General features: G+C 32.6%; 1 protein-coding gene across 4 annotated transcripts; it reads left to right on the top strand.

The window, feature by feature from the left end:
- Window positions 1–1,624: 1,624 nt before the first annotated feature.
- On the top strand, window positions 1,625–18,009 carry LOC106064900 (ecto-NOX disulfide-thiol exchanger 2-like). 4 transcript variants are annotated; one of them, XM_056012532.1, is made up of 14 exons: window positions 1,635–1,757; window positions 2,577–2,597; window positions 3,129–3,252; window positions 4,180–4,346; window positions 4,732–4,897; window positions 5,906–6,112; window positions 6,845–7,078; window positions 7,670–7,882; window positions 10,356–10,462; window positions 11,370–11,493; window positions 12,290–12,456; window positions 13,128–13,250; window positions 13,368–13,464; window positions 15,718–18,009. In XM_056012532.1, exons 3-14 carry the CDS (start codon window positions 3,165–3,167, stop codon window positions 15,939–15,941), a joined length of 1,917 nt encoding a protein of 638 aa, XP_055868507.1. In that variant the 5' UTR covers window positions 1,635–1,757; window positions 2,577–2,597; window positions 3,129–3,164; the 3' UTR covers window positions 15,942–18,009. The 4 variants fall into 4 exon arrangements, with proteins under 4 accessions (XP_013079006.1, XP_055868507.1, XP_055868506.1 ...); XM_013223552.2 differs by lacking the exon at window positions 2,577–2,597 and having other exon boundaries at window positions 1,625–1,757; XM_056012531.1 differs by lacking the exons at window positions 1,635–1,757; window positions 2,577–2,597 and adding an exon at window positions 1,788–2,135.
- Window positions 18,010–18,473: the final 464 nt, after the last annotated feature.

An 18,473-nucleotide genomic window follows, 5' to 3' on the forward strand; every position in this document is an offset into this window, starting at 1 on the left:
ATCACACCTTCTATAACGATTGGTCTCGGCTCAAGCTGACATATAGTAACTGAGCCAGCCGAGAGCTTATGAAAATAGAATGCCTTAAAAATTATCCATTGTTAGTTCCATTTTTAGGCGACGACCTAATTCTCTACACAAGGATATGTAAAAAAAAAAAAGTACCCCTTTCAGGGCAGATGATGTAGGCCTAAAGGTCATCTGATTCTATGGCCGACGGTTAACGAGGGTGTTAAATGGTCAGCACAATGATCAGCCGCCTTTAATTTCCCTTACTAAAGCCAGGTACCCATTAGAATTGGGTGGACTTAGGAGTGTCCTAAAAATCCCGAAATACAAAATGCCAGTCTTCTCCGAGATTTGTACCCGGGACCTCTCGATTTGGAAGCCAAGCGCTTTACTGCTCAGACGCCAAGCCTTCTCCTTTAGCTAGTACCGTCTCTATATAAAACGAGATTAATTAGTAATAGCTAATCGATGAAGTACTTGGTCAATCTTTTGATTGATTCATGTTTTGTTAGGGTGCAATGAATAATTGTGCAAAGTTTCAACTTGATCCGAGAATGGGAAGTGGGAGACAGACAAATGAGGTGATATAAACTTTGTAACAATAGCCTAAGTAAAGCAGAGGCATATTTCTCTGTGATGTTCTTATAGTCATATACAAGTTTTTTATTGCCCAGATAACTTTTAATTTTTAGTTGTGTGTATGTCTTGAGAGGGCCATGTTCTTGACATCGTGTAATTTACAAATGGCAAATTTTCAGAATGTTTGGCAGTCTTCTGTTGGCAGTAATGCGAGTGGCTCCTTGATTTTCAAGAATTGTTTATTAAGGAGATTGGCGTTTCAAGTTACTTGTAGGCGTGATAGAAATAATTATCAAGCAGAAACAAATTTAAAAATAATGTTGCGGGAACTGCTAGTTACCAATCCAATCAAAGAGTAAATAATGCTTGCTAGAAATGTGTCATGAAATTAAGAGCGCAGTTGAAGCTATCATACGTTCTATGCGATGAGAATATTAACAATGTAGCCTTTAGACTTTAGGTAATACTTATTGTACTAGAAATATCTAGATCTAGAAAGCCTAGAATCTAGATCTACTTATTAACTTACATATAGGCCTACATAATAATAAAAAAATAATACTTTTTTCAATAGCAGTCTACACCAAGACAAATGCCCTGACCCCACAGATAAACTGATACAAAATAAAGTCGTTTTATTTCATACTTTAATCAAATAATATATGTAGGCCTACAAGCAAATGTTTTTATTTGAAAAAAAAAATGATTTAGGTCGATTAGCTATTTTGATAGCTCCATTCATAAAATTTTTACATTCAAGCATTCCGCATTCGCTTTACTTATACATTTTTTATTTCGTTTAAAACACTCTCAGTGACTACATTGACAGTGATACGCAAATTAAGACCCGCGGGTAACATATGTCTAGTTATTAATAAAAATATTTGCATATTTAATTGTAAGTCTAGATCTAGATCTATTTAAAATTTATTGTATAATTGATTAAGATGCAATTTCACTCAATATTTATAAGCGTTTTTTTTTTTTACTTGTTGTATTCCACATTCTTATGATTACCGGATGATACATTTTTTAATATACTGACAAAAGACTGCACAAGATACAACTCTTCACCAGCCAAAAATCAAAAATATTTTTCTTGGAAGATAATATAGTCTGGAGTCTGCAGTCTAGATCTAGTTTATATATTCTAAACTATCTTATCTTATGTAATACACTTATACAGACGTTACTTCAAAAAAAATTTAAAATCTCTCTATACTGACTATACTCTATATAATAATTTTAAATAATTCTATAAATATAAATCCTTAAAAGTTTAACCTATGACCTATGATCTATCCTATCAGACTATGCCGTCTATGCCAGTAAATTATTATCATAATTATGGCATTAAATTAATGATAATTAATCATTAATGATTAAATTAATATTAACATGATTATGATAAGATTAAGATTATGCCATAATCTTAATAATCATTATGGTATTAGTTAAGATGATTATCATTATGCTAAGCCTTATGATTATCACTAATCATCACTAATGTGACTAATCAATAAATCATGTCTAATGAGTTAAATGAGGTAAATAAAAATTATTGACTTAAGTCTTAAAGTTAAATTATGTTAAATATACTTAATACTAGATCATCAGTAGATCTAGACGAGTTGAAGAGACGGAAGTCACTCAGTAGATCTATATTAAAAATTATTATATAGTATAGTCAGTGAAGAGGGAAGACTCAGCCTCACAGAACTTGACAGAAGAGTCATAATGACACATTACTAAATACTACTTTTATATTTTTATAAATTTATATAATTTTATTAGGGCTAGGCCGCTAGGGGATTTTTAGACTTTGAGAAAAGTAAAGATAAATAATTAGATAATAGTATACTATTAATTAATTAATATATTAATTAATATAATATAGAGTTAAGAGTTAAGCTGCTTATTTTAGTAATTTATATTAGACAACTCACCATATTTTTATCAATGTGTCTTTATTTTGATGGTTGTTAAAGAATTACAGTAGTACTGTCACGGTGCGCAATCCATTTTTCTAATTTTGAATACATATTTACTATTTACAAATTTAGTTATAATGTATTCCTATGCAAGATCGTTTTTCCAATAGGCGATAAAGTACACTGGTATGGTAAAGAAGAGTCCTTTTTGGACCTCATTCACATCCATTTTTCTAATTTTTAATACATTTACTATTTACTAATTTAGTTATGTATTCTTATGCAAGATTGTTTTTCTACTTGGCGATAAAGTACATTGGTATGAAATAGTCATTTTTGGACCCCATTCACTGAATGGGGGTGCTTCCAGTACTAAGGCTGCCCTGTTGAATCACCCCATGGTGCATTAGCCAAGCAAGACCTACATATTTGACTTCAGGATTGAAAGGAGAAGATGTATATTACACTTCTCTTTCTTACCATTAAAACTATTGAGAGTTATTGGGTTTTTGGTTTACCATTTTAGAAAAGGCTACAATATCGAACACATATAAATTAAGAACGTTTACATTTTGTGTTTGTTTAGATGATTCGATTCTTTATCTCCAGGTAATTTGCAAGTGATATTGATACTATGTTCATGAGATGGATCCTTCAAGGAACAATTTACCTTTACAATTCAATATGAACAAAAACAAGCCAGTCATAAGAAATAGTTCAGAAGGGAAAGAAGGTAACACATTGTCATAACCAGTCAAAACGACACATTATGAAAATCATTTAGTGTAGCATAAACAATATTTTTGTATTGATTTGTACTTATTTACTTATTGGGTATCTTCAGTTTCCTTGATAAAGATCTTTTCATATATATTACTAAACATTTCATGAACAAAACATATTTTATTTTTTGTTATTATTATTATTATTAATACCAGGCTTTTTGACCATGCTCTCAGTGTTATCAAAACTAAATAGTAAAGAGGCAATAAACAAGTACCAAGGTTAAATAACTTACAGCATTTATTTTTTTAAATCTTGAAATACAAATACTTAAAAATTAGATTTAGATTGAGTCAAGTGTTATTTTATTAATAGATAGAAAATTGGATTTTATCTAAATATTTATTGCAGCCTTAATCTTCTATTTCGAGATAGTCAGTTTGTTAGTTTTAAGACTTGAAAAAATTTCATGAGCTAGGCACACAACCATTTTTAACATTAATGTTCCCTTTTTTCTCCCTATTACAGTAGCTTAGATATGATTTGATATTCCGCTTGCCTTTATTTTGTTATTTTCTTCTATCATTGCACTGAAATAAAAAAATCAAATCTTTTCAGAACAAGTTAAATATATGCATAGTGTAGGCTTCATTTTAACTAATGAGTATAAAAATTTGGTCATCTAATCATTTCTAATCAGGGCTACCAGGTCATGTGGTATGCGCTCTGACTGTTGTCTGGTTCAAACTCTGGCAGCTGCTATATCTCGCCATCTCTGGGAGGTTTGGGATAGGATGTAATAATCTTCCATTCTGTAGGAAACTTGTAAAACAAATTGCAAAACAAATGATTGATAAATCATTGGCTTTATTTCACAAAAACATGGGGAAATCTTGTTAAAACTAAATTGTTAAATTTGTCAAACATTTTTCAACAGATGATGTAACCTCCAGCACCAATCTCAACATGATGAATGCCAATGAGAATGCTGCTGATCAACAACAAAACAACATGATTGGTGTCTTTAATATGCTTGGTCAGATGGTTGCCCCCCTTGGAGGGGACCACAACATGATGATGATGGGGCCTATGAATTTTAATAATGTATGAGCTTAGCAATTAACACTTTAAAAAGGAAACTATTTTTAGAACAGTTTAAAGCATTTAAAAATAATATATTTACTAGTTTATTTTTTTAAAGAATAAACAAATGTTACTGTAAAATGATGACTTTATGAAAAAAAAATAATTATGTAATGTTAATAACATGGAATTTGTCATTCTTTTTTTTTTTTAATTTAAATCTTATTTTTGTGTGGGGAAATAAAAGTCAAGATTTGTTTCTTTTCTTGCTTCAGTGTTCACACATAGGACACAGTAATAAATAATTGTACTTAATATTATGTGAACATACAAATAGCTTTAAGAAATTATATTCTCTGTTTACATAACAAATGAATGAAAATGGTATGTTTTCTTGACTCTTTAGTTTGGTGGTATAATGGGACCAGGCCCAGGACCTATGATGGGTGGAATGGGTCCAATGGGTGGACCAGGAATGTTAGGCCCTGCTCCGCCTGGCATGATGGGTCACCCATTGCCCATAAAGGAAATAATCAGGTTAAAATCCAGTGTGTTGTATCCACCACCACCATGTAAGTTGGCCAATAGCTCTATTTGCATTTTAACTTAGCTTTCTAACTTTAACAGTCAGACCATATTCAAGACAGGGTGGTCAAGTTGTTAGAACTATAGCTGCTGACCTAAAGGTCTCTAACTCCAATGTTAGAAATATTAAACAAGAGTCGATTTTTTAAAATTAAAATATGCTATTGAAAGAATTTAACCTTTTAAAATATTATTTTTGAAAGTTTTCAGTTTTATGTTGGTAGCTATTGCCTTAAAACAGTATGTAGTGATAATATTTAACTCTGGAAAAAAGTTTGTACACATAAAATCTGTTAAAATCACGCCCAATATTGAAATTTTGCACATTATTTCTTGTATTTGACAAAAGAAGAATCAATAGAAAAAAAAATTAACCAATTAGTTATTAACTATTGGAAATAATTATTATGTTTGGTATCAAACAAGGGAAAGAATTGTGATAGTATAAGTTGAATTAGTCCCCATTATACTTTGTATGGAGAATTAGATGGTTTGAAACAAACAATAGATAACTATAAAACCTTCTATTTTCATAAGCACTTCACTTTCACAGTGGTTATTTTATTGGCTTGAGGAGTTCAAATTCAAGTCATACAACTTTTTAAAATAGAAAATGCATTTAAAAAGCAATCACTGTAACATTCACCCAGATACCCCCTTATTTCTTCCCTCTCCCAACTGGTCCTTACATGTGATAGGATCATAGCAAGAAATTGTACTAAACTAAAATTGGTAAAAATTTAACAGATTTATTATATTAGTCTAGATCTATTACAAATTTAATTACATGACTGATCCAAAGTAATTGATAGTTAAATTTAAAATAAATTTTGTTTTTCTTTTTTTTTTTAAAGAGTATTTTAAAAATATTTTTCTTGTTTTAAAAAGTACATCTAACTTTTCAAAAGCTCAGAGAAAAATTTTATATTCAGGGCGGAAAGAAAAAGATTGAAACGTATATATATTTCTTTATCTACTGTTTCTCTTTCCATCAGCTGCACCACCACGGAGCACTCGAGAGAGACCTCCTGGATGCAGAACAATTTTTATTGGAGGCATACCAGAGAACTGTACTGAGGAATACTTATTTGAAGTGTTTGAAAGCTGTGGACCCATCCAGAGCATCAGGATCAGCAAAAAGAACTTTGCCCACATCAGGTTTGAGAATATGGACTCTGTGGACAGAGCTTTGTACATATCAGGTAAGAGCACTTTTAAAAACAAAAATAAATCTAAACTCAGCTTGAAGAGTAGTGAGCCATAAAGGGCTAAGTTATGACTTCCTTTTTGTGATTTTATGTTGTAGCTACTATGGATTGTGTCCTAGAGTTAGGAAAGTTATGATATTCATATTATAAGTGTCATAGTGTTGTTGAACTGATCTTAAAATATAAGACGCTGTGGAGATTGTGTTACCTAAGACAAAGTAAATTAAAGAAAAGTAAAGTTCCCCTTTCAGACCTTGGATCTATAGAGCAGATAATGTAAAGGTCAGCTGTTTCTGTAGCCTACGGTTAACGAGGGTGTCATGTGGCCACCACAATGAGGAACCACTTTTACTTTCCCCAGCTAATGTCTGATACCTGAGTGGACTCAGAGGTGCCAAAAGATCTCAAAATTGAAAATTTGAAAATCCCAGTCTTCACCAGGATTAGAACCTGGGACCTTGGTTCGGAAGCCAAGCGCTTTACTGCTCAGCCACCGCGCTTCTGCCTAAAACAATGACTTGATACAAATGTCTTGAAAAGTTACAATTCATAAAAAATATTCCTGTATTTTGAGTCGGAAGGTCTGTAAAAATGAGCATCCTCAATTCTAAACATTGAATTTTGAATCTATTATTGGCCACTGAAAATTTCAGAAAAAAAAAATTATATAGTTTCACACAAAAATTTCACAACTGAGTTAAAATGATTTGTTCAACCTCACCACAGGTTATCGCATGAAGATAAAAGATTCTGATGATAAAGAAGACACAGGCAGACTACATGTTGACTATGCGCAGGCCAGGGATGATCAGTTTGAGTTTGAATGTCATCAGAGAGCACTGGCTAGAGAAATGAGACACATCCAGAGATTGGAAGAGGAACGACTGCGTCCACCAAGTCCACCACCAGTGACACACTATTCTGACCATGAAGCCTCACTTCTTCTAGAAAAATTAAAATGTAGGCAAATTAATAGATCAATGAAAATGTAAATTAACTTTTTAAAAATGATATTTAACTTTCTCTTTTAATTTTCTTCTTGCTCATAAATCTACAAATTGGAGCTGAAATCTATTGCTAGCATTGAGCTTCCAATCTTATAGTCATAAACTGCTGCTTTGAGGTGGCAGATTAACTTACAAACCCCAGTCCTGTCATTTGCAGACAAGATATCTTCCATACTCTGAGATACCTGGCTCTCACATTCTATTTATGCTAGTTCTCTCAACCAATTCATCTGAATATATGTTCCAATGTCATCAATAAAATGGACAAATTATCTGTCAGAGACTAATAACAATTCAGTCTAAAAAAAAAGACTTCTTTCCTTTCTTTGTATCTGTTTTAATTTTCATATAATGAAATTGTTATTCTTAACCAAATTTATATTTTCAATTCAGTAGATGTTAAATACATAGAAAGTTCTATTTTCTTACAATTATTTAAAAGCTACAGTCTCAGTGATGAAGATATCTGTGAATTGTCAATTCAAAATATATATAAATGCCTGTGTTAGTTTTTTTTCTATTATCCTTTTTTTTTAAATTTCAGTGGATGACAATTTTATCAAAGCTTCACAGGTGTTAATCACCTGGCTAGAGAGGGGTGAGTGTAACAGAAGAACGGCTACCAGCTTTTACTCTATGGTCCAGAATGTCCATAGCCATGTTCGACGCCTTACCAATGAAAAGACGGCAGTTCAGGAAGAGTATGAGCGCTATCAGCTCCAAGTCCAGCAAAGAATCCAATGCATCAGCTCTCAATGTAAGTATTTAAGTCTCCTAAGAGATGTCTGATTTTCTAATATAACCATTTGAAGACCTTGAGATGGACTGAGTTTTTACAAGAAGAAGCAATGTAATAGAGATACTGCCAATGGACATGGGTCTTTGCTTTTTAAGCAGTGCACTAATCTAGCCTATTCTATCCACATTTGAGTAGTTAAGTATAGAAATATAGTATCATGTAAATTAATCTCACAGATTTAAACCAGTACTAAGGATGCACCATGAGATTTATGATGGTGAGATATAAGGGAGTTTGTATACGAGAGTAAAAAGACTTATAGTTTGAGAAACAGTGAGATAGGTAACATCCACACCAAGATAACTGAAGCTTGTGAAAATAAAAATATCTGAATACAACATAAGTGAAAGTACGAAGCAAGTAAATGAAATCCATATGAAAGAATTGTTTAACTTTAGTTCACCACTGCCTTAAGATGTAAAACTATTTTATTCTAAAAATATACTGTGTTTTTTTTTATGTTTTAGTATTCCAAAGGTAAGTGTAGAGCCTTTTCAGATACAAAACATTAAACTGGCTAATTAAGAAATGAGAAATGCTGCTCTTACAATCAAGCAATTCATGCTTATAAGATATGCACCTCTTAAAATCATGCTCATTGCATTCAGTTTAGTCAATCTTACAGTATTGATAAAAAATGTAATTGCATTAATATAAATTGTCAAAATGGATCAACAAAATAGTTATATTGAACTATCTCAATGAAAGATATGTATGTGTAGAACTGCAAAACTACTAAACTACTTGATAGTCTTGCCAAAGTAAAGAATTTTAGATTTCCACAATGGTGTTTTTTTTTTAAACCAGTTATCAAAAGAAGCATCTTTAGCTTAGTGAAATATTTATCAATTACATAGCAAAATAAAAATGCTGCCACATTAATGTTTTGTATCTCCAGATCAATGTTCCTTTTAGAAATATAATTAGTGTTCAAGCTGATGAGTATGAATTTGTATGTGTTTTTGAGTGTGTATTTGTATGAATGTTATAAATGTTTATCAAGTTCTTTGGGTGAAATATATGTGTACTTTAAAAAAAAGGAGGGGGGAACAACCATTGATAGATTTCCATACTTTTTTTTATGTTTGGGAGAAAAATTGAGGAGTAACTTAAGTCAAAGGTGGGTTATTTTGAGCTGTAAATAAATTATCAATTTTAAAATATCTAAGTCATTGAGAGTTGACTCAGGCACCAGGTGTTAAACACAACTTTCTTAGCAAAGTTTCCAAACATGTGAGTCGTGCCTAAAGGAAGAGGTAAATGATGAAGAATTGAAGTTCAGGTACAGGAACTGAAGCTTATGTCCTCTAAATATTTCAGCTCCCTACCAAGAGTTGCCAAGCTGATTTCTCAGCAAGCTATACTTCCTCACACACTTTGTGTTCCGTTATCTACACACTCTCTTTTTATTCATCACCAAAGTGTAGTGAGGCAGGAGACCTGTTTTTATAGCCACCAGCTTAGAGCCCGCAAATTTTAAATGGCTTGACCCTTCACTAGCCTCCAGGGCGGCGGCTGATCAGTTCAACATAAGCTATAGCCCCCGACAGACACAAACCCTACACCGGACGAGCGTGCAGGGGTTATGTCAATCAGAGCTTAGCATTTTCCCCAGACCTCACCAGGAGAGCATGAGAGCCTGCTAGGGAAGTTGGAGCTCCTGCAACTTTAGCCCTTTTTGGAACACCCCGAGAGCAAAGGGTGGACTTACTCCAGTTACCAGAGGACACCACGAGGAGGTCGGCAGGCACTGTCCCCCTCTCTTTTTATTAGAGATAGTCTAGATTCCATTTTAATTCAAATTTAACCAATCAAAAGTAGGCTGATCATCAATCAAGAACACAGACAGAATATTAAAAGATAGCTGTAGAGTTCATTTAAGGTAAGAGTTTTAAGAAAAAAAAAAGGCAGGTCCATTTTCAGTTTGGAGTATTAACACATATGTGTTAAAAGAAACTTGATCTTCCTTTTAGAAGAAACATCAGGAACCTGAAAAAAAATATTTAAAAAAGAAAAATTAACCTTATTCCCCATAAGTTATAAGACTTATGGTACTTACCAGTGTTTTCAAGCTGTATGGGTCTCTTAGTAGGCTTACTAATTTCTTAGACGGATGAACCAAGGGCACTTTTGGCAATGGACATTTCTATATGATCTTTTGAAGCTTCTGTGTGGATACCAATCGTATGGACACATTATGTTTTTATGATAAGTGTTAGCTTTAAAATTTAATCAACAAAAGCAAAGGTACAAAGTCTGTGCTAGGTCTGTAGCAAATTGATAAAATGACTTAAAAGTGATTAACTGTCTGGTAATGAAGTGGTGGTTGAAAGTCAGATGTTTGTGTGTGTTTGTCTTGTCTTCATCACATTATCTACCAATGGCTAGCCTTTGATGACTCTCCATGGCATCTCCATGTTACCCCCTGCAGTGTGTCAGGTAGAACGTGTACTGGCGGCCTCACACAAACAAAAGTGCTGGGACCATTTTACCAAGGCTCAACGCAAGAACATTGATACCTGGCAGCGCCAGGCACAGGTAGAGTAACTTGAGTAACATAGCATTGCCCAGACACATTTTAAGTTCTTACAGTAAATTAAAATGTCCATTTCTGTGTAGCTGTAAGTACAAATTTTTTGACAAGGTTTTGAAAAATATCAGGCTCAATAAGGTTTCAATTTATAAAATTGAGGAAAAAAAAAACAGTAAACAATAATTTTTGTTTAAATTTTCTAGTTCTTTTTATTCGTAGTAATAAGACAAAAAAATATCCTATTTGATGCAGGTAAGTTTTGATATATTTCTTGTAGGTTTTTTTTTTCTTTCAGAATTTGTTTAATTTTAAAAGCATCTTACTGAATGATACTGTAGGAAATTTTTTAAAATATTTTTTTTTTCATATATTTTGGGCAATGGTAATTGGAAAATAATCCTAAAAAGTTAACATAATCTACATAACTAATCCCTTTGTAAATAAGTAAAAAGGTAAGTTTTTTTTTTCAAACCAGAAGATATAACAGATATGGAATATTTCTTTTGTAAAACATGATATTTTAACACATAAATTACAATAAAATATTTATTTGAAATCAAATTTAAAAAAAAATACAAGACTTCACACGCTTTTTAGGTAAGAAAACATTGATACATTTAAAACTTAAAAAAGCAGAGAAAAAGTTTCTTTACAAATTACATTGGTAATTTTAGTTGATAATATTCACTTATAGATTTATTGGTAAAAAAAAAATAATCGCAAACAGAGTAACAGTAAAAGCAGTTATGTCATTAGAAATGAAAGAAACATTTGTTTATTATGAATGTGGGCCATTCAATGGATGCTGTTTCTCTGAAACACATTATGTAATTGAAAATGGGTTAGATTTAAAACTGTTTTAGCATGAAAGATATTTCATCAAAAAACTAATCTCTTCATTTGACTCTATAGGAACTTCGTGAGAATGACAATTCATTTGTTAAAGTGGAGGCCTCTGTGGAAGACATGGATTTTTCTGATGATGAGGACTCCAGCCCTGCAAAGAAAAGAAAGACAGGAGCCCACTCTGTTTCAGGTAATTTTGTTAAGACTCTACATGAATTTTATTCTACTTTGTTAATATCTGTCATTTATCTTGTGTGTGTGAAAAAAAATAATTAAATGTAAAAATATGATTCATCTAGAGTATTATTTTCTTTACAGTGAACTTCTTCGTTTTCATTTTTATGTTGAAGGGTTCAGATGAGTAGTCCTATATCTGAGATGAACCAGATCAGGCAGCTCTTCATATAGTTTTACTTCTGTAAGAGGGTTTTGGGGCCAGTGTTGACTAGCAAACAATATGTGGAATATTAATAATTTTTTATTTTTGAAAATATTAGAGAGTATTTTAGAAGCATTCTACTGAGGAAATGTCAACATGACATGGCATATCATAAACTATAGTGTATATCATCACATTCAGAAGATTTGAAATACTTTTTCTGACCAGAATTTTGTTTTCTTAAAAAATACTATAACCCAATATAACCTGAAGATTTTGGGTAGTGATCCTTTTCTAAGGTTAAAAAGTTGTTTATCTAGATTAATTGCCAAGGTAGGTAAAGTCAGCATTCTATTAAATTGTTAATCACAGGAAATGATGAATTGTACAACTAACAAGTCAGGGCACCTCTGAGTCCATCCAGCTCTAATGGGTACCTGACATTAGCTTGGGAAAAGTAAAGAAGGTTGGTCATTGTCCTGGCCACATTACAACCTCGTTAACTGTGTGTCACAGAAACAGATGACCTTTACATCATTTCCCCCATAGATCACAAGGTCTGAGAGGGGAATTTTCTTTATTTTAACAAGTTAATGTAAATCTGCAGACAGCATTGAGAGCCAGAAGTTAAAGGAAGAAAATGATGCCCTCAAATGCCAGATGGAAGCTTTTAAAAATGAGGTGGACATGGTTCGTCAAGAATGGCGGACAGATGTGGAAGACAAAGACAAACAAATCAAAGCATTACAAAATGCACTGCAGGGAATGCAGCAGGTATTATTTATTTTAAAAAATTTTCTTTAGATTAGTTATAATCATCATCATCAAACTCCATTTGAGTGAGGGCTTGAGAGGCTGAAATCCTCTCTTGCAAAAGCCCTGGACAGGAACCCTGCTGTCTTGTGTAGTGCATAAATGTCGACATACAGGTCGAGAATTTTTTGTTTCCCAGACCTGTCTAGACGGAGATCAGCAAGTCTGGGGCAGTCAAACAGAATATGAGGCACGGTTTCCTCTTCTTCCCCGCAGCGGGGGCACCGTGAATCAAAATTTGGCTATAGCCGTGTGAAATATGAGCCAACAGAACAATGGCCTGTCCTGCACTGTGCTATAATAGCTTGCTCAGGCCTGGACAGCCTCCACCACGGGCGCAGGTTATAGGCCTACTAGAAATATGTACATTTTTCTTAGTATGAAAGAAGACTCTTTTTCTTGTCTTACATGTCGAAGTTATCTGCTGCAGGTCCTTTTGGGAATGTTCAGATATTACGTAACAGCTGAGGAGGGAGGGGGGTATTAATATTTACAGCTTCAGTGGTCCCTTGATTTTCATGGGTCCAATTTTTTTTTAAGCAACAGCAATTTTTGTAACTGATCTGCTGATGCCATAATAAAATTATATTCTTTTCTTTAACATTTTTCTTTCTCTAAAAAAACAATTATAGCAACTAATAGCCCATAGAGCTGCAGCCTCCAGATTGGAACTGGAAAGGGAAGAAAATAAATCTGAAAGGAAAGAAGATTCAGGAAAGCCATCAGAGGAAGGGAAAAGTTCAACAGAAGAAAAGGTTTGAATTGGCTTTGTTACAGTATGGTTAGATTATTCTCAAATCTGTAACTGTTCACTTCATTAATGATTTTTTTTTTAAAGTAATAAATAAACAAGTACTTTTTTGTAATGTCAGGAGGAGGAAACTCCATCTGCTAAATTATCTACTAAGGAGGACATCACAGTGAGCAGTTCTGGTCTAACTCTGACTGATAAAGAAGCTAAAATGATAGGTAATCTATCTTTCATTTTTCTTTACTGTACAAGTACTCAATTAATGCTTTTATATGATGGCTTTAGCTTCTAATTGTTGGTTAGATAGTCTGTTATATGTTCTTGGTTGTGTCAGGCAGCCAGCATTCTCTAATGAATCTCCCGATTAGTGCCAATGGTTTGCAAGTCTGTCTTGCACTATGACCTCTTGCTAATTATGGGTTCAATGTCTCCTTGCGCTGTTTTTTGGGGGTTCTAGTTGAGAGCTACCCTGGGATGTCTGTGTACATGGTCTTTCCATCTAGCTTATTTTGTTTAACAATATCGACCATTGACAGTAGATCTCAGTGCTCGTAATATAGTCACAGAGTCAGCCTTAGCAGCATGCGGAGCCTGAGGTGAGTGTCATACACAGTCTGAGCGGTAAGCATAGAGCATATATACCCTACCACATCACTGGCTTATCTGCCTCTAATGATGTAGGCCTTATTGTTATAAATCATAGTAATTTACATTGATACTGTACTATTGGCCATTTGACTACATTGTGTACTGTATTATAATTGTTCTATAGGTAAGATTTTGCTTGTATGATTTTGTCCCCAGTCCTCTGATGTTGATTCAGAAACATGTTGTATGAAAAATCAACAAATTAGATATTAAAATTTCAGCTATCATGGTTGCCACACTTGCCACCCCCAAAGTCAAAGTAAATGACACCTAAAATTCTTCTCATGCGATTTTGATGAAACACATTTAACTAATGCTCTATCTTTTTTTAGCGGCCCCCGAAAGAGAAAAAGACGCTATTAGTTTTGTGTGAAATGTCTGTCCGTCCGTCCCGTTTAGATCTCGTAAACTAGACAAGATATTGAAAATCGGACATCACAATATTTTAGACCATTCAAAGTTCTGATGCAACGGCTACTTGAAAGCGAAAAATCTAATTTTTAAAATCAGTTATATAAGTATTTTTTTAAAGAGAAAGAGCTAATTAGTATGCATTATAAGTTAGACCTAAGTTAAAACGAATAGTAATCTTATAAACTTAATTTTCCTAAATTTTTTCTTAAATGCGGAATTATTTTATTTTAATTTTTTTATATTTTATTTAGGATTCGATTTGAGCCTTTTCAAAAAATTAGATCAATTATAAGACATCAGTTAGGCCAGGGGAGGCGTGGTGGCTGAGCGGTAAATCGCTTGGCTTCCAAACCGGAGGTCCCGGTTTCGAATCCTGGTGAAGACTGGGATTTTTAACTTTGGAATCTTTCGGCGCCTCTGAGTCCACTCAGCTCTAATGGGTACCTGACATTAGTTGGGGAAAAGTAAAGGCGGTTGGTCGTTGTTCTGGCTACATGACACCCTCGTTAACGGTAGGCCACAAAAACAGATGAACTTAACATCATCTGCCCTATAGACCACAAGGTCTGAAAGGGGAACTAGTTAGGCCAGGTTCACATCTAACTTTACATTCACTTTCACCTATCCTTTGATCTGCTGGACCGTTGGGGCACTACACAAGATCTGTTAACCTTCTTTCTCCATTCTTATCTCTCATTTGTCTTTGATATAATTTCATTCTGATGTTCTTTCTGAAAATATTGAAGCCTGCCTGGGTGGACCACTTCGGGGGCCGATTTTGATTTTGTGTTTCCACACAAACTGTCTTTTGTAACCTTGTTTGTTTTACTAATTGTGTCACCAGCATTCTTAATAATGACTTTATGATCATTTTTAAACTGAAAAAAAAATCTATACATAAATAAATTGTAAATTCACTTAACGAACAAAAGGTATTTATGGCAAGTGATAAAAAGATTTCTTTCTTTCTAAGTAATGTTCCATGTTATCACATATTGAAAATGATTGAGAAAAAAAGGACATTAACAGTCCATTTTACACCTGTTTTACATCTATCCTTTTTTATTTATTTCTGATGAAATAATAAAAGGTGAAAAATGAAACAGTATAAAATAATAATATAAATTTGTATTTTAATAAATATTTTTTTAAATTTTAAAACGTAAAATAGAAATTGTCCGGTCTCATTATATAAGTAAATAATGTTTGTTTTCTTTTGCTCTCTCCATAAAAGTCATTTGTAAATAAAATTATTTTAATTTGTTTACATAAATATTTCCATACTCTAGAAGGAAATAAAATGGTAAAGGATGGAACATTTGCAGAATAGAATTCATGTAAATGTGTGAAATTTTGTTGCTCTTTTCATTAAATATATTACCAAATATTTTTCCCCTTTGTCTCTTTAGGACTGATATGCTGCTTCCTTCATGTTCACCCTCATGGGGCCACGGTGGACTATCTGTGGTCCTACCTGCGGCAGATTCTACCAGTCAGGACCAGAGAAGTTGAAGACCTGCTGGAAAAAATGCCCTCAATTTTTGATCAAGAGATCATCGGCGTCGGTGCAGCCATAGAAAGGAGGTGGATATTTACAGCTCTTAAAAGAGGAGCAGCTGTGTCAAGTCCATAAGCAGAGTTTAGATCAAGATATAGAATCTATTGTATTTTGTGTAAATAGTGGACAGATCTTATTTATTAATGCGTTAGACATGCATGTGTGATTGATTTTTGTTATGAAAGTTGTGTATTTATTTTTTTCTCTCACAAGTTTGCAAGACTTTTTTTTTCCTTTTGATGCTTTCTTTATTAGGCTTAGGAATAATTATATGGTGACTTTGTACAGATAGAATAAAAATTAATTAATTCCTATGGGCTAGTCACTTGCACTATTTAACTGGTAAACCTCCCCAAAAGTTTTACATGAAGTGTTTTTCACCTATCTGGAATGAATTTCAGTAGAGCCTACTATTAATTTTTTCAGTTTAATGGATAAAAACAAACACTATACAAACATTACCAAGTATTTAACAGTATGGATTTTTTAACACAGTTTGAGTTATGCTTATCATGATCCCCTGCTAATTTGGATAACTTGAGCTACTTGATGAAATAGGCCAGTTTGCTAAAATATGCTAGATATATAACTTTGAATATAACTGAATTACCTGTATGAAAAGTTGTTACTTTAAGTTCAATATATTCAATATAACAAGACTTTGCATGGTTCTAATGTACATTGTTGTGTTGACTGACTAGATGGATGAGTCAAATGAGATTGCAGTATTTTGTTTTCAAATGTGCATCAATAGTTGCAAGTGTCTCAGAGACCATGCAACATTGTATCTTAATGAAGAACATACTGACCAAAACTATTCATCAAAGTGTTGATAGCTGTACTATTCAGCTTCAAAATGTTGAAAATTTAGCAAAACATAAATAACTTTGTTACAGTATCCTGATGTCTATAAAATATGTTTGTAATTGTTTTTGTTTTTTTTAATTTTTTTTTTTAATTTAATGTAAGTTTTGAATTCTCTTTAAAAGAAAAAAAAAATTCCTCTCTCTAGTTTGCTATTAATATATTCTTTTTTTAATTTTGTAATTATTCAAACAAAATGCCCATGCTCTTAAAAATTATATTAAAATGAATATAAATGTTTGTTTTTCAATGTCCATTTATAATTCTCCTTTTTTTTTTCTTTTAAAAGATCTTCTGCCATAATTCAGTTTCTCATGAAAAAAATCATGTTTTTCTCCATATTCATTAAGTTTTTCATGCTTTCATGCTTTTTTTTTTTTTTTGTTAAGTAGATATTATGGAATAATATTAATATTTAGTATGTTGCTTTAATGTTTAAAATCATTCTAATTATTGTTTGTGATCCAGTGTCACTTAAATATGAAATATCTTTGTTTGAAATTAAATAAGTGAAGTGTATTTTATTTAGATTGAAACAGCAGAACATTGATGATATCAATGTCATCAAATCTAAATTATTAATCCTCAAATTAATTACAAGATTTTTTTATTTTGGACATAGTGAATAAGTGAATTACACTCATATAATACTACTGTGAAAATTTTGTCATTCATTTCTTAATTCTACCAATGGTCAAACTTTTATGCTTGCATTGTCACAGTGTCAACTATTTATCTAGTGATGAAGCCTATCTTACCTTTGACTATGGTAAGTCTTTTTGAAGTAGATAAAAATACATTTTCAATGTACAAATTTCATTGCCAAATCAAAAAACTTGTTGTTTTTTTTTTGTGAAAACAATTGTATTTACATACACCCTCATGTTCCTTACTAGTTTCAAAACATGAAACTATTTTTCGATTTGAAAAAAAAAAAGGACTTACTCTAAATCACAAAACATCTTTTTTTTTCAAGGCTGAGCATGATTTCAGTCCCAAAAGCTTTTGTTGTGATGATGTTCTAAATGAATTCATTCTTAGTTGGTCTTGCATTATTTCTTTTTTGTTTTCAGACATCTTCATAAAATGGTTTCAATATTGATAACAAGAAATTTTGTCCCTTAGTTGAATAACTTTCCACTAATTTCAAATGTCAAACATAAATTTTGATGAACTTTTCAAACAGTTGGTCAAGGGGTGTTAAAGTGATGACCAATGACATTGCGTATTTTGCTTGTTCAGTGTTTTGTTAAAATGAAAAATAAACGTTAAAACCATTTTTTTTTTGTTGGATAAATTTATGTTTTGGAAGTTACTTCAGTAGAATATTAGTCCTAGCCCAATTCATCTACAGGTGATGGCAGCAAGCAGGGTTTGAACACAAGACCATTGTGATGACAGTCCAAGGGCATACCACAAGGCAAGGCAGCCATCCAAATTTTGTTATAATTAAATAAAAGAACATAGCTAATTGTGAGGCACTTGGCTAATGATCTCTGGTTCTAATCGTGAAGACAGACTACTCGACCAGGCAGCATAGTTTTCAGCTTTGGCGTTGTTCAGTTATTGTGTTGTTTTTTTACATTATATCAACTCTGGTAAAATGTTTGTACATGTTATTTCTCCCACACTCAATCTCAGATCAAGTTGAAATGAATTAAAGAACTTGTACTTAACAGATGTGGTGGCATAAGCTGAATTAGTCCCCTTTTTACTTTGTATAGAGAAGTATGTCGTGGCTCA

The sequence above is a fragment of the Biomphalaria glabrata genome, chromosome 15, assembly GCF_947242115.1.
Source record: "Biomphalaria glabrata chromosome 15, xgBioGlab47.1, whole genome shotgun sequence".
Taxonomy (NCBI): domain Eukaryota; kingdom Metazoa; phylum Mollusca; class Gastropoda; family Planorbidae; genus Biomphalaria; species Biomphalaria glabrata.